Source organism: Callorhinus ursinus, unplaced genomic scaffold (assembly GCF_003265705.2).
Source record: "Callorhinus ursinus isolate GAN/ISIS: 27379988/994484 unplaced genomic scaffold, GSC_fseal_2.0 scaffold13, whole genome shotgun sequence".
In the NCBI taxonomy this organism is placed as follows: domain Eukaryota; kingdom Metazoa; phylum Chordata; class Mammalia; order Carnivora; family Otariidae; genus Callorhinus; species Callorhinus ursinus.
The window spans coordinates 49,018,631-49,034,072 of record NW_027397075.1 but is presented as its reverse complement, the minus strand read 5'-3'; the positions used below and the strand labels follow the sequence as shown (position 1 = coordinate 49,034,072).

Below are 15,442 nucleotides of genomic sequence, written 5' to 3'. Positions count from 1 at the left end.
TGTCTCTGCCCCTGGATCCTACTGTGAAACCAGCGTCCTTTCAGGATTATGTCTTAATGACTACACACTCTCCTGGTTTTTCTGCAATCTTTCTGGGTAGTTCCTTTTCAGTTCTTCTGTGGTTTTGTAGGTTTGTTGGTCTGAGAAGCACTGGTTTTCCCTTGTTTGTATACCCTGAGCCTTTTGGGGTACCACAAGGCCCAGGCAAAGGCCGCACCCATCTTGTTTTGTTTCATTCCTGGTATATCACGGTGTATGCCTGGTTATTGTACACCCTTAAGAAGTATTTGAGTATTTTGTTATGCTTTTTTTTAAAACCAGTTGTATACTTATTACTATTATATGACTTCATTTTATAATCTTGTTAGCATTATGTCCATATCATGGGGCTGTGATCACCATCATTTTGTGGCATGATCTGTTTAAAATAATTCTTCACCACCTATACAGGTGAGGCATTTGCACTAATTCCCCCCTTGGTTCCTGTTGCTGAAAGCTTTTTTTCTTGATCCCTCTCCGTTTGTGACCCTTATTACAATTGAAGGGGACATTTCCATCAGCCCCACTCTGTATTTCCAGGAACTTAGGTCACAGGAAACTGGAGTGGAAGGTCAAGGAGTCTGATGTGTCTCCATGTCTGTAGCTCAGTCCACAGGCAGGTTTCCAGAACATATTCCAGTTTCTCTTAGTGGTTCTTCTATTAAACCAACCCAATTTTAAATAAAACTGACTAATGAAAAACTGTTTTTCTTGTCAGAACATGAAGAGGAGCTGGATCGACAGTTTGCCCTGGAGATTGGCACTTTATTTGGAGGATTAAAGAAGGTACTTAGTGGATAAATGATAAAGCTTCTCAGTTTTCAAACCTGGTTTCAGTATTTTGTATTACTGTTGTATTTGGCTACTGATGAGCTGTGTATTTGTTTTTCTAAGCATTTGGATAGATTTTTATTTTTATTTTTTTATTTTGATAGATTTTTAAAATGATATAAAAACATTGCTTTCTACTGTTTTTGCTCTAAGTATTTAGTGTGCCAGATATATTTTAAGTTCAATCAGTGTTTGTGGGCTGGCTTGGGACATAAAATAATGCTTGCATTCCAAGTTCCAAACACCCAACTTAACAAATGAGCTTTTGGAAGACCATTCATTTCCAAGCTGGGCACTGCCTATTGCTGCTATTTTTCTACTGTGAGAGTTGCAGGTCTTGCTTAGAATTGCAGCAAGTTTACTTCAATTTCTATTTTGATTTTCTAGGGTAATCTGTCCCTTCTTTCCAGCTTTGGCTCTGTATGGAGCCACTGTATTAGATGGAAGGCCCATGTTCTTGTGGGACTGGGAAGAATGTCCTGTCCTGCATGGGGTGCCATTCCGGCTTTTTTTGTTCTACCCACCAGAAGTTTCCCTGAAAAGTTGGACGCAAATCGAGTTTTCATTCATTGCATCCATTTGTAACTGTTTCTGACTTAAGCCCTTTTAGGATATTAGTAAGACTGTAAGGTGGATGGTATTGTGCCCACTTCAGAGATGAGGAAATCTGGGAAACTTCCATCGGAGTGGAATTTGAGATGAGCCCTAGTGAGTGTCTAAGATCTACTCTTTAGAAATATTTCACTATTGGATCTCTTACAACAGAAAAAAATGGTGAGATCTCTCTCTCTCTCTCTTTCCCCCTCTTATAGTTACAATTCATGCATTTCAGACAATACTGAATTGTTTGCCAGGGGCAAAAATAAACAACCCATTTTGGACTAAGAGACTTCTAGCTCTTGAGAAGAGAAGCCATTGCAAGGCAGGATGAGCAGCTGAACAGAGGGTCAGGCCCCAGCAAGTTCTGGAGCTGTGGCAGATTTCATTGTCAAGGGGCAGGCTCCGTCCTGCTGTGTGTGCCACTTCCAGACAAAGGGGCCTTGTCTTTGCTCACTTCCCAGCTCCTGTCACCACTCCTTCAAGTCTAGCTGCTTGACTCCCTGCCAAGGCTGTAGAGTCCTGGGGAGATGACCTTTGCTAAGCATTCTCCCTAACAGACCCTCCCTCCACCCCCCATAACAGGGCATGAGTCAGGGGGTGTCAACATTCAGGACAACTCTGCCTTCATGAAAAAGTGCATAAAGCACAGATACATGCCCTTGGAGCTCCAAGGACTCAGTCCTTCTCCATTCTGAAAAATCTCTGTCCATGCCTCTGTTTGTCTGACCATCCATCCATCGATCTGATGCCATTGAGTACCTCTTGTCCTCATCTTTCTGTGTCTCATCCCTTGCAAATGGGGTGGGTAGTTTGGAGTCTTAGATTTAGGGGGAAAGTGAGGAGTCCTGGTAGATAGTCAGTAGGTGAGGGCAATTGATACTGTGTCCTTGGTAAAGATCATAAGACCCGGGGCCAAATGTAGTGCTAGGGAGTTTACAGATATCTGCTGAAAGTCTCATTTCAGCTAATATAGAGGCCTGATAGGTTCGGGACACTCCTTGATGTATATTTCCTTTCTTTGAGGTTATGGAAGGTGGTAAGCAAATGCTACCCTGCTCTAAATTCTAATCAAAAGAAGATATTTGGTGAGAGTAGGAATTGTGAACTTCAGAGAAGAACTTTAATGTTCTCTGACCAGTCCATGCCTTAAATGTTACAGTTGCTAAACTCAGCACTGCTGACATTTTAGACCAGATAATTCTTTGTTGTGGGGGAGCTGTTCTGTACATTGTAGGACGTTTAGCAGTCTCCCTGGGCTCTGCCTAGTGTATGCCAGCAGCATGTTCTTGTGGGACTGGGAAGAATGTCCTGCCCTGCATGGGGTGCCATTCCGGCTTTTGTTGTTCTACCCACCAGAAGTTTCCCTGAAAAGTTGGACGCAAATCGAGTTTTCATTCATTGCATCCATTTGTCCATTGCATCCATTTGATGTTCATTGCATCCATGACCCAGGTCATGACAATCAATAATGTCTTCCAGCACTGACGGGTGTCTTTGAGAACATCTGGTCTACCGCAATATTTAGGCGCTCTCCCCAAACAGCCTCTGCCGTTTCTGATTTGCCATTTCTTTTGCTCAGCCTGTTTCCTCTTCTGGATTGTTTCTCTCCCTTTCCCTGTCTGGTCCGTATTCCCTCTTCACATCTGAGCCCAGTTGGCTCTCTGTCACAGAAGCATTGCCTGGACCTCTGAGCTGGGTTTAGTGCTCATTGTTCCTGACACTTCCCTGCCTCTCTCTTTATCCCCTTCCACACATAATACTTTTAATGGGTCTGTTTCTGGGCCCAAGTCTGTACTGAGTGTTGGGGACAAAATCGTTTCTAGACAGAAAAGGTTCCTGTCCCATTGTCTCTTAATGGGGACAGACCGAAGGTAAGTAAATGAACAAACCTAACAGCCACAGATCGAGCTAAATGATAATGATGAAAATGTATAGGGTGATGTGATATAATGCTTTGGATTGTGTCTTGTGCTCTATAATGATGAATATATTTGTACAGTTGTATTTTATATTATCCATCCTCCACTAGACTGTGAGTCCCACAGGGACAGTGCTGGTATCAATCAATCTGGTATCTTTAGTGCCTAGAATAGAAGAGGTGAGTATTTTATTGAATGTAACTGCAGGAAAGAGTGAATTCCATTGTGCCGAGTTGTAACATTGGAGTAAAATGCATCAGTACTAACTGCATTTAGAGAGATGTGTAGGTATATGCGGAGTGGGACGGTGTTTATAGTCAGAGCAGGGAGAGACCACCGTGGCACAGCCCATCACAAACTGCTTCTGTACAGCTGAGCTACACAGAGTGGTAGGATTTGGCAAGGTCATCAGTAGAGGAGATGTTGTTCCAGAGGGACTCGCTGTGATTGGAAAAGGGAAGGAGGTATTAGGGAGATGCTGATCCAGGTGAAGCTTCACTGAGTATAGTGAAGGGGATCTGGGGCTGACCAGTCCTCCACCTTTTGATGATGTTGGAGTTTGGAGGATTATAGCCCAAATCAGGAATGCCTTTGGGCCTGGTAATTTCTTCGGCATGAAGCTGATGGCACTTGCTGAGATGCCAGATGTGGGGGGTGGGGAGCTTGTGTAGGTGCAGTGGTCACTGACTGCTCACATCCCATATGCTGAGGCATTTGCATCCTCCTTTGCAATGTCTGCTCTTCCTGGCTTGGAAGTGCCTCTTCCTGCAGGAACCAGTGGCTTCCTGGAGCAGGTGTGTGCTGGGAGCCTGTGGGTGGCCAGGGATGGGTCCCGCCTGGTCCCTTTCCATTTTGGGCCATTCTCTGTCTTGGTGTTTGGTGGTCCCCTTGTCTTTTTTTTTCGGCTAGTTTTCTGGCTAGTGGTCCCAATCGATAAAGGGAACTTTTTAGTGCCCATGTGCCTTGCGTGACTGTAGTAAATCCGGATGGTCTGAATCAAACTGATAACAAATGAAGCGCTATGTTGGGTTGTACTGTCATGAATTTTTTCCCCTTTTATTATTTCTGATTCAAGGTAGTTGGCATAACGGAAGGAGCACAGGCTTGGAGTTGGATGGACTTGAGTTCACAATGCAGTTTACTGCATTTTGGAAAATGCTTTAGCTCCTCTGAGCCTCAGTTTTGTTATCTGGAGCATGGAAAGGGGAGGAGGCTGTGGGGAAAGAGATGCTGGATGGAGAGCACCCAGCCTGTGTGTGCCTGGTGCAGAATGGATGCCCAGAGTATGTTTTTGTGGTGGTGGTTATGTTTTTCCTTGCACGGAAAACATCCTTGTTTCTGAGTTAAGATTTGTTGATTCTCCTTCTCTGGCAAACAGGTAATGTTGTACAGAGAAGCATTTAAATCTAGACGGGGATTGCTACTGAAGGGAGCTCTCAAAAGCCTAATATCTTACAAAAAATTTTACACGTAATCCATTTCTCCTTCTTTCCTGAGGACGCTCCTTCCTGCGGCAGATTCTGAAATGGGGGCATCCTTGTAGATAATAAGTTCTTCCAGAAGTAGAATCAGAGGGGAATTTTCAGTGCCTGTCAGAAGGGTGAGGAAGAAAAGACAAGATCAGAGGAGGGAAGCTTGATCATTTAAATCTTTGAATGTGAAGAGAAAAGAGGTACTTTTCTAAAGTACAGACCCAGTATTTACTTATTTATTTTTTTAAAGATTTTATTTATTTGACAGAGAGAGACATAGCGAGAGAGGGAACACAAGCAGGGGGAGTGGGAGAGGGAGAAGCAGGCTTCCCATGGAGCAGGGAGCCTGATTGGGGGCTCGATCCTAGGACCCTGGGATCATGACCTGAGCTGAAGGCAGACGCCCAACGACTGAGCCACCCAGGTGCCCCGAGACCCAGTATTTAGCACTCAAGTTTCACCTCTACAGATTTTAAAATTCAGCTCATTTTTTTTAATTCCTCTGTAATTTCAATACTTTATTTTATTTTATATTTTTTAAAGATTTTATTTATTTGACAGAGACCCAGTGAGAGAGGGAACACAAGCAGGGGGGGAGTGGGAGAGGGAGAAGCAGGCTTCCCACTGAGCAGGGAGCCCAGCGTGGGGCTCCATCCCAGGACCCTGGGATCATGACCTGAGCTGAAGGCAGATGCTTAATGGCTGAGCCACCCAGGCGCCCCTGTATTCCAATACTTTAAAAAAAACGAAAAGCTCTGTTTGATTCCCTGAACAAATACTCCTTGAGCACCCACTGTGTGAGAGGCTTCTAGGGGGTGGGCTGGGTGCTGGAAGGCCAGGACGTTCTGGGCTCAGTCTCCTCACTGGGTTCTGGATTTGGGGGAGGGTGATGATTGGGCCGTGAGGCGGGTGATGCAACCCTCTGTGGGCCGTGGAGAAGCTGAGGGTGCATATGATTTGGACCCACGGTAATTCCAGCTGCGGTCTCGGAGGAAAGGTGGGTGAAGGGCAGAGCCCGTATTCGGACCTGGATGAGAGAGAGGGAGAATAGCTTGGCTGGGAGGCTGGGTGTGGGGGGAGGATGGTACAAGATAGATGGAGGCCGACCACCAAGGCTTTGGACACCATATGTGGAGTCTGGACTTGATTCAGAAGGCAGCGGACAGTTACTGTGAACGGGTTCAGGCTATTGTCCTTTCTTCTGGGGGCCTCTCTCAGGACCCTTGTGATGTTCCTGCCTGGCCCACCCCCTGCACCTCCCCTTACCTTACGTCCTTCCCCCCACCCCCCCTCCCCAGCAAGGTTTGTGCATCCCTGGGGTTAATGTCTCATGTTACTCAGAAGCCATTCATGCTCCCCATTTCTTATCGTATAAAGTGCAGACTCCATAGCTGACATTTAGCCCCATGTGTCTGCTGACCCTCCCTTGTGTTGGCTCCGCAGATCCTTGTGGTCACCCTTTGCTGCGAAGTAACAGAATTGTCTGCCGTCCCCTGAAGATGCCTTGATGTTTCCTACCCATGACAGTTCCTGCAGACTGGTGTGCATGCTCCTGTGCTCCGGGAACAGCCCCCAGCCCCCAGGGAACCTTCCCTGACTCCTCTCTCCTTGCTCCAACCTCCGGTTGGCATCGATTTCTCTCTCTCCTATGAGTTCCATTCCCAGGACTCTTTCCTGAATCTGTTATCTAACAGTTATCTGTTTGAGATGTCGGAGGATCTTTCATCTCTGCCTCCCCTTGCTTGACATTTAGTAGGCATCCAGTAGTGTTTGTTGGGTTAAGGTGAACATGCCTGTCTCATTGGGGGCTTATTGTAAAGGAATATTGGTCCCTCAGCAACACTGGCTTTGTTGCATGTGTCTAAATTCTGGCAGGTGTAGAGAGTTTAGGTTTTACCTCCTTTTCGTTAAGCTGTAGCCCCTCAGAGATGATTTGAGTGTTCTTATTTTATCTCTGCTTCCCTCCATCTGATGGGAGCAGATTAATAAGCAGTTTGGCTGTACATGAGAACTTTCAGCTTGTCCTTATTAACAGAAAATTGGATTTTATGCAGCTTTGCCCCTTCATGGAGGGGCTGCCCAGCAGAGGCAGATTCCTGTGCCCTCTGCCAGCCCCTCAGGCAAAGAGGGTGTTGGTTGAAGAATCTCCACGTGGTAGGACCAAGAAACCCACAGACTGGTGATGGGAGGAAGGTTCCTGAGCACAGGATGGGCCTGATTCCCTCTTGTTAACATAAAGAACTCCTGCTCTTTACCTGTCAGTACACTCTTACCTAGTCTCATCCCTGCTGGGTTTTCTCCTTGATGTGTGGGAGAGAGAGGAGTAGAGAGAAGGGTGGGTGTTCCCCATGAAAGCTGAGTCAGATCTCATGGTGGGGAATAGGTTTTGAGTGAGATGTTTCTCAGCCACAAACCAGGGAGTTTACATGTGACTGTTTGCTTACCCACTGCTTTGTGGCCCAGGCTGCAGAGGTTCAGGGAAGTAACAGGTGTGGTTTCTTTCCCCTGAGAAAGCCAGGCTGACCTACAGCTTCAACAGAGATGATGCACTATGTATTTAACAAAGGGGAGAGGCATCGGTCAAGCCAAAGAGACTACCAGTTACATACAACCAGGACGGTTGGCCCTATTTGTGTGTCCTGCCTGAAAATCGGTCCTGGCATTACATTTAACAAAGTGTTTCCATGCGTGTGACTGTCTCTTGTCCAAGAGTTTCCATGTGATGAATGTCTCTTGTTAGCATAGCCAAAAATTGCTGGGAGACTCTCTAGCCTTGGAGTGACCAGGGAAGGCTCCCTGGACGAGGTGGATTTGAGCTGAGCTTTGAACAGAAGGGTCATGTTTTGAACTGACCCAAACCTGTTTGGTGGTTCAACAAAAATCAAATTCTTTGGTTTTATTCTTGGTGGATTCCAGCAGTTGGAGGTGTGTAGGAATTAAATGTCTTCCTGTCCCACAACTGTGCTGCCAAGTGGTATGTTATAAGGAAAGAATCTAGATCTGAATTGTGCCTTGCATGCAAAACTTATTAGTAGGCAGGTACAAAACTTGCCATCAAACCTGTTCCTGGAAGCTCGAGAAGCCTCTGTTCTCTGTCTTTAGGTACTCCAACCAGCACTTTGCAGGAAGATTTATCTGAGGCTGAGGCAGTCCTACCCTGCGGTTGAGAGCAGACGCTCTGCTAGTCTCATCAGGGATAGTCTTAGGAAGTAAAGGGACACAGAACCAAAGGAGGGCTAGACTTAGAGTGATTCTCCCTGAAGCTCTGGGTGCCGGCTCAAGGGACCCGTGCCTCATCCTTACAAGAGTTTTAGAGCCTGAGAAAATTGCCAACCCCCCACATGTATTGAACACCACTTCCTTCATTTGTAAATTATTTATTTCTAACATTGCTTATGCTAATAAACTCAGGTTCAGCTTTAGATACCAATATTGGAATTATTCGAATTACAGCCCTCTGGGACTGCGTTTCCGATTAGCACGTTCAAGTGCTAACTTTTTCCTTAATTTATACAACATACCTTATATAACTATTCTAACAGAATTTGGAAAGAAGCAGCAGAGATCAGCCCAGGCAGTTTGAACTGTGTCTTGGAGCTGAAATTTGGGGAAAGATGCGGGGAGGAGGGGAAACCCTTCTTTCTCTCAGTACATCCCCTAAAAGTAGTGTCTGTCAGCATTCCTTAAAAGGTTAATCATAACATGACAGGTGATATAAGTCTCTGTTAAAAAGAAGTTAGAAGCAGCTGCAGGGTAGGAGTGAGATCATGGGGCCTGTGGGAGATGTGAAGATGCTGTTCCAGGTGGGTGAGGGCTAGTTAGTTCATCATAGTTATGCTCCCAGTTTCATGACAGCAAATCTCAAACCAAATCTATCAGGCATAGTCACTTATTAGGCAGGCGGTAGAAACCAGACCTGTGAGCCCAAGAAAATTCCTTGCATAGAAGTTTCCTTTCAGAAATTGGACCTTACGGAAATTCAGTCGTGTGGTGGCATGCAGGCCCTTAAAATCTAGTCTCAGACATGACCTAAGATATATATTGTTAACATTTTCAGACTCTTTACCCTTACTGGACAAGTGTGTCAGATTATTTCAAGCAATGTTTCCAACTAGAGTCATGCGAACTCAAAAGCTTCATTAATGACTGTGGATTATCACTGACTAAAATTGCTTACAATAATAGCAGCATAAAAACTGTATTAAAAGTATATGTCTTCATTCTTAAAATTAGGTCTTTCTTTACAACAACTAATATAGCCTTGCCCAAAGCAAGGCCTCAAAAAATTAGCGAGACTCAGAATTGTTTCTCTCCACGGAAATCTTTAGTAAAAGGCGAAAGATTTATGCGTTTTGAAGAGAAACCAGAGTATGAATGTAATTGCCCCAATCTCACTACTCCAGTAACTACAACTCCTAGTTCACTGAAGGTGGCTCTTTAGCCATGAGTGCTACTCCCTACTTAGTTTGCACAAGAAACTCTGTAAGTAAACTTCTCATAGTTAGAAATGTCCAGTTAGAAGAAATATTCTTTTAAAATTTGAAAAGATAGTACTCTATGCAGGGTACTATGGGTATGCAAATGAGAAGTCTGAGTCATCCACTTTGAGAGTCTTCAAAGACCTTTGTATTCACAGCTGCTTCTGGAGCCACCATTAGGGGGCGAAGCAGAAGGCTGTCTGTCTCTGTACCCCATCCTGGTTCAACCACAGAAATTCCAGTTTTACCCCTTTTGTATATTGGGACTTGGAGTACAGTCCCATTCCTTTCCTTTGCAATCCTCTAACCACCAACACAAGCAAGACACAGAACCACAAAGAACCCCCTCTTGCTGCTTCTTTCTAGACGCACATGTCCTGCTCTCCGCATCCGTAACCCATGGAAGCCACTGTTGTGTTCCATCTCATAATTTTGTCATTTGGAGAATGTTGTACAAATGGAATCATATAGCATGTAATCTTTTGAGACTGGCTTTTGTTTTGTTTTGTTTTTCTTCCCCACTCAGCATAATGGCCTTGAGGTCCATCGAGTTGTGTGTATCAGTAGTTCATTCCTTTTCATTGCAGGGTCCGCGACACAGATGGACCACAGCTTGTTTAACTGTTCCATTGTTTTTTTTTTTTTTTAAAGATTTTATTTATTTAATTGACAGAGAGAGAGACAGAGAGAGAGGGAACACAAGCAGGGGGAGTGGGAGAGGGAGAAGCAGGCTTCCCGCGGAGCAGGGAGCCCGATGTGGGACCCGATCCCAGGACCCTGGGATCATGACCTGAGCCGAAGGCAGACGCCTAACGACTGAGCCACCCAGGCGCCCAACCGTTCCATTGTTGAAGGGCATTTTGGTTGTTTCTAGTTTTTGGCTATTATGAATACATCTGATACGAATATTTGTATACAGGTTTTGTTTGGACACAAGTTTTCATTTCTCAGGGATAAATACCCAGGAGCTTGATTGTTGGATGGTATGATAAGTATATGTTTAATTTTACAAAGAGCTGTCCAAACTGTTTTTTTCAGAATGGCTCTACCATTTTACATTCCTGTTAGCAATGCATGAGATGCTTAGTTTGTCTGCATACTTGCCAGCATCTGGTATTATCAACACTCAAATTTTAGCTTTTCTGATAGATGTGCAGTGATATCTCCTGGTTTAATTTGCATTTCCCTGACAGTGATATTGAATATCTTTTCATGCACTTCTTTGTCATCTGTATATTCTTTTCAGTGAAGTACTGTTCATGTCTTTTGCCAGTTTTCTCCCTGGATTGTTTTGTCTTTACTGTTGAGTTTAGAGAGTTCTTTATATAGTCTAGATACTAGTCCTTTGTCAGATAGGTGATTTGCAAATATTTTTTTCCTGTCAGTAGCTTGCTTTTCATCCTCTTAGGGTCTTTCACAGAAATTCAGTTTATTGATTTTTTTTTTCCTCTTATGGATTATGCTTTTGGTATCATTTCTAAGAACTCTTGGCCTAGTTGTATGGCCCAAAGATTTTCCATTTTTTTCCCAAAAGTTTCATAGTTTTGCATTTTACATTTAAATCCATGAACCATTTTGAGTTAAATTTTTTAAAGGTTTTATTTTTAAGTAATCTCTATACCTAATTTGGGGCTTGAACTTACAACCCCAAGATCAAAGAGTCACACACTCTACCAACTGAGCCACCCAGGCACCCCAAGTTAATTTTTGTATTACCGAGGTAGAGGTTTATTTATTATTTTTTTGCTATGGATGTCCAGTTGCTACAGCACCATTTGTTGAAAAGACTATTCTTCTTCCATTGAATTGTTTTTGTACCTTTGTCAAAAATCAATTGGCCAGACTAGTATGGCTCTATTTCTGGGTTCTCATTTCTGTTCCATTGATCTGTGTAGCTGTCTCTCCATGAATGCCACGTTCTCTTGATTACTGGTAAGTCTTAACATCAGGTTATATAATCTTTCTAGTTTTATTCTTTTTCAAAATTGTTTTAGCTTGGGGCGCCTGGGTGGCTAAATGACTATTTTAGTGTCTGCCTTCGGCTCAGGTCATGGTCCCAGGGTCCTGGGATTGAGCCCCACGTCAGGGCTTCCTGCTGAGTGGGAAGTCTGCTTCTCCCTCTCCCACTCCCCCTGCTTGTGTTTCTGCTCTCGCTGTGTCTCTGTCAAATAAATAAATAAAATATTAAAAGAAATTGTTTTAGCTCATTTAGTTCCTTTGCTTTTCCATATACATTTGAGAACAGGCTTTTCTGTATCTACAAAACATTTTGCTGGGATTTTGATAGGCATTCTATTAAAATGTTAGATCAATTTGGGGGAAATTGATGTTTTTACTATGTTGAATCTTCCAGCCCACGAAGGCGGCAGATCTTTCTGTTTACCTCTTTATTTCTTTCATTAGTGTTTTGTAGTTTTTAGCATACAGATTTCATACATGTTTTGTTAGATTTATACCTATGTATTCTATTTTATTTTTCTTAACATTTAAATTTATTTATTTATTTATTTATTTTAAGCAAACTCTTTGCCACTTGTGGGGCTTGAACTCACGACTCCAAGATCGAGACTTGCATGTTGTGCTGACTGAGCCAGCTAGGCACTCCTAAGTATTTTATTTTTTGAGCAATTATAAATGGTCTTACAGTTTTAATTTCAATTTCCACATGTTAGCTGCTAGTATATAGAAGTATAATTGACTTTTATATTTTGATCTTGTATCCTATGACTTTTCTAAACTCATTTATTACAGGAAGTATTTTTTCCCCCTTTTTTGATAGATTTGTTGAGATTTTCTACATAGACAACCATGTCATCTACAAATCAGGACAGTTTTATTTCTTCATTTTCAATCTGTGTAACTTGCATTTTCTTATTGTACTGGCTAGGATTCCCAGTATTGTGTTGAATAAGAGTGATGAGAGTATACGTCCTTGTCTTTTTCTTATTCTTAACTATTCAGCTTCACCACTAAGTTTGATGTTTCTGTATATTTTTTGTGGATGTTCTTTATCAAGTTGAGGATGTTCCTCTCTATTCGTAGTTTTTTAAGAGTTTTTATGAATGAGTATTGAATTTTGTCAGATAATTTTTCCGCATCAATTGATATGATCATGGGATTTTTCTTTTTTTTTTTTTTTAAAGATTTTATTTATTCACTCGAGAAACAGAGATACAGAGAGAGAGAGCATGAGCAGGCGGAGAGGCAGAGGGAGAGGGAGAAGCAGGCTCCCCATTGAGCCAGGAGCCAGATGTGGGGCTCGATCCCAGGACCCTGGGATCATGACCTGAGCCGAAGGCAGATGCCCAACCATCTGAGCCACCCAGGCGCCCCGATCATGGGATTTTTCTTAAAAAGAATATGTTGATGTGGGATGCCTGGGTGGCTCAGTTGGTTAAGCGTCTGACTTCAGCTCAGGTCTCATCAGGCTCCTTGCTCAGTGGGGAGCCTGCTTCCCCCTCTGCTGGCTGCTCCCCCTGCTTGTGCTCTCTGACAAATAAATAAAATCTTAAAAAAAAAAAAGAATATATTAATATGGTGAGTTACTTTGATTAACTTTTCAATTTTGAACCAGCCTTATATCCCTGGGATAAACCCACTTGGTTGTGGTGTATAATGTTTTTTTTCACATTGCTGGAGTCCATTTGTTAATATTCTGTTGAGAATTTTGGTGATTAAGTTCACGAGGGATATTGGACTCTAGTTCTCTCTCTCTCTCTCCCTCCCCCCCCTTTTTTTGGTACTGTCCGATTTTGAGCAGTTATGTGTAGTCTTGTATTTTTAACTTCAAATTTCATGTGTTCATTGCTAGACTTATAAAATGAGTTAGTGTTTCCCTCTTAGAACATCTTCAGGTGTCTAATAAAATTCTTCAGTGAACTACTTGGGACTGGAGATTTTCTTTTTTTTTTTTATTTTTTTTAAATCTAGATTTTATTTATTTATTTGAGAGAGAGAGAATGAGAGAGAGAGAGCACGAGAGGGAAGAGGGTCAGAGGGAGAAGCAGGCTCCCTGCTGAGCAGGGAGCCCGATGTGGGACTCGATCCCGGGACTCCAGGATCATGACCTGAGCCGAAGGCAGTCGCTTAACCAACTGAGCCACCCAGGCGCCCTGGAGATTTTCTTTAAGGGTGTTTTAAGCTATGAATTTGATTTTTTTTGGTGGTTAAAATGATGTATTTTGTATTGGGTGAGTTCTGGTAGTTTGTGCTTTTCAAGGAATTAGTCCATTTTATCTAAGTTGTCAAATTTATGTATATAGAGTTCTTCATAGGATCCCTTATTAGCCTCAATGTCTGTGGAGCTTGATGATATCCCGTTTCATTCCTGTTATCCGTAATTTGGGTTGTCTTCTCTTTTATCCCTTTTTTTTTTTTTTTTTAAAGATTTTATTTATTTGACAGAGACAGAGCACAAGCAGGAGGAAGTGGCAGGCAGAGGGAAAGGGAGAAGGAGGCTTCCCGCTGAGCAGGGAGCCCAATGTGGGGTCCCAGGATCCTGGGACCACGACCTGAGTCGAAGGCAGATGCTTAACCGACTGAGCCACCCAGGTGCCCTTCTCTTTTATTCTTTGTCCATCTGCTAGAGATTTGTGAACTTGATTTTTACAAAGAACCAGCTTTTCGTTCCACTGATTTTTCTCTATTCTGTTTTCTGTTTTATTGATTTCTTATCTATATTTCCTTCTTCGTACTTGTTCTGAGTTTATTTTGCTCATTTTCTAGTTTCTTGAGGTGGTAGCTTAGAGTTTTGAGACTTTGACTCTTTCTAATATACATATGTAGTATTATAAATATTTTTCCAGCACTGCATTAGCTGCATCCTACATATTTTGATAAATCGTACTTTCATTTTTATTCAGTTCTATATTTTTATTTCCCTCAAGACTTCCCCTCTGACTCATGGGTTATTTAGAACTATCTTGCTTAATTTCTAAGTGTTTGGAGATTTTCTTGTTATCTTTCTGGTACTGATTTCTAGTTTGATGCCATTGTGGTCAGAGAATACACTCTGTATGATGAAATTCTTTTAAATTTGTTGATTTGTTTTATGGCTCAGGATATAGTCTATCTTAGTGAATGTTCCATGGGTACTTAAAAAGAATGTGTGTTCTGATGCTGTTGGATGCAATGTCCTATAAATGTTGATGAGATCCTGTTGGTTGGTGGTAAGCTTTCCTGTATCCTCGATTTTCTGTCTAGGAGTTTTATCAACTGTTGAGAGAGAGAGGGGTGTTGAAGTCTTAACTGTAATTGTGGATTTGTCTGTTTCTCCTTTTCTGTCAGTTCTTCATGGATATTTCAGCTGTTTTTTGGTACATACACCAAAGGTTGCTACATTTTCTTGTTGGATTGACCCTTTTATCATAATTTAATGATCCTGTTGATTTTCTTTCACCGAAGTCCCCTTGATCTGATATTAATATAGTGACTGTTGCTTTCTTTTGTGTGGTGTATCCTTTTCTATCCTTATATTTGTGTTATATTTGAAGTGAATTTTTTGCAGACAGCATAGATTTGGATCAATTCCTAAAAATTCATTCTGCCATTTTCTTAAAATTGGTATACTTAATTTGACTGGGTTCATTCAGCATCTTGACTCTGTAGGTTTATGCCTTTTGCCAAATTTGTGAAATTTGTAGCCATTATTTCTTTTAATTTTTTTTCAGCCCCACATTTTTTCCCCTTTCCTTCTAGGATTCCAGTGACATGAATGTTATATTTTTTATAATTGTACCTCAGATCCCTGAGGTTCTGTTTATTTTCTCAGCCTATTGTTTTCTGTTATTCAGACTGTGTAATTTCTATTGACCTATCTTTATGTTCGATGATTCTTTCATGTGTCCTCTACCTCCACTGTGAAGCCCCTCTGTGAGTTATTTTATTTTGTTCATGTCATTCCTCAAATCCTGAGTTTCCTAGCCAGGCTGCTTTCTTCTTTCCTCTTTCACAGTCTTATGTTTGTTTTATAATGACATCCAGGGTTTTTAGCCATTCTTCATGGGAGGGTTGGGGGGAAGTGAGTTTATTATAGAAGGATATGATAAAAGATACACGTGAACATCCAGATGGAACAAGTGCATAGGCAAGGCCTGTGGGAAGA

The 15,442-nt window shown here is 42.4% G+C and overlaps 1 protein-coding gene and 1 non-coding gene across 5 annotated transcripts in view; one reads left to right on the top strand and one right to left on the bottom strand.

Moving 5' to 3' along the window:
* The window catches only part of HHAT (hedgehog acyltransferase), a 330,834-nt gene that overhangs the window by 25,927 nt on the left and 289,465 nt on the right, over positions 1 to 15,442 (top strand). For all 4 annotated transcript variants that reach the window (XM_025877897.2, XM_025877896.2, XM_073900235.1 and 1 more), the window contains exon 4: positions 758 to 825. In XM_025877897.2, the coding sequence (XP_025733682.1) occupies positions 758 to 825 (68 nt within the window). The remainder of the gene's footprint in view (positions 1 to 757; positions 826 to 15,442) is intronic.
* On the bottom strand, positions 9,119 to 9,233 carry LOC112828918 (U5 spliceosomal RNA). The gene has a single exon (XR_003209613.1). It is a non-coding gene; the product is annotated as a U5 spliceosomal RNA (small nuclear RNA).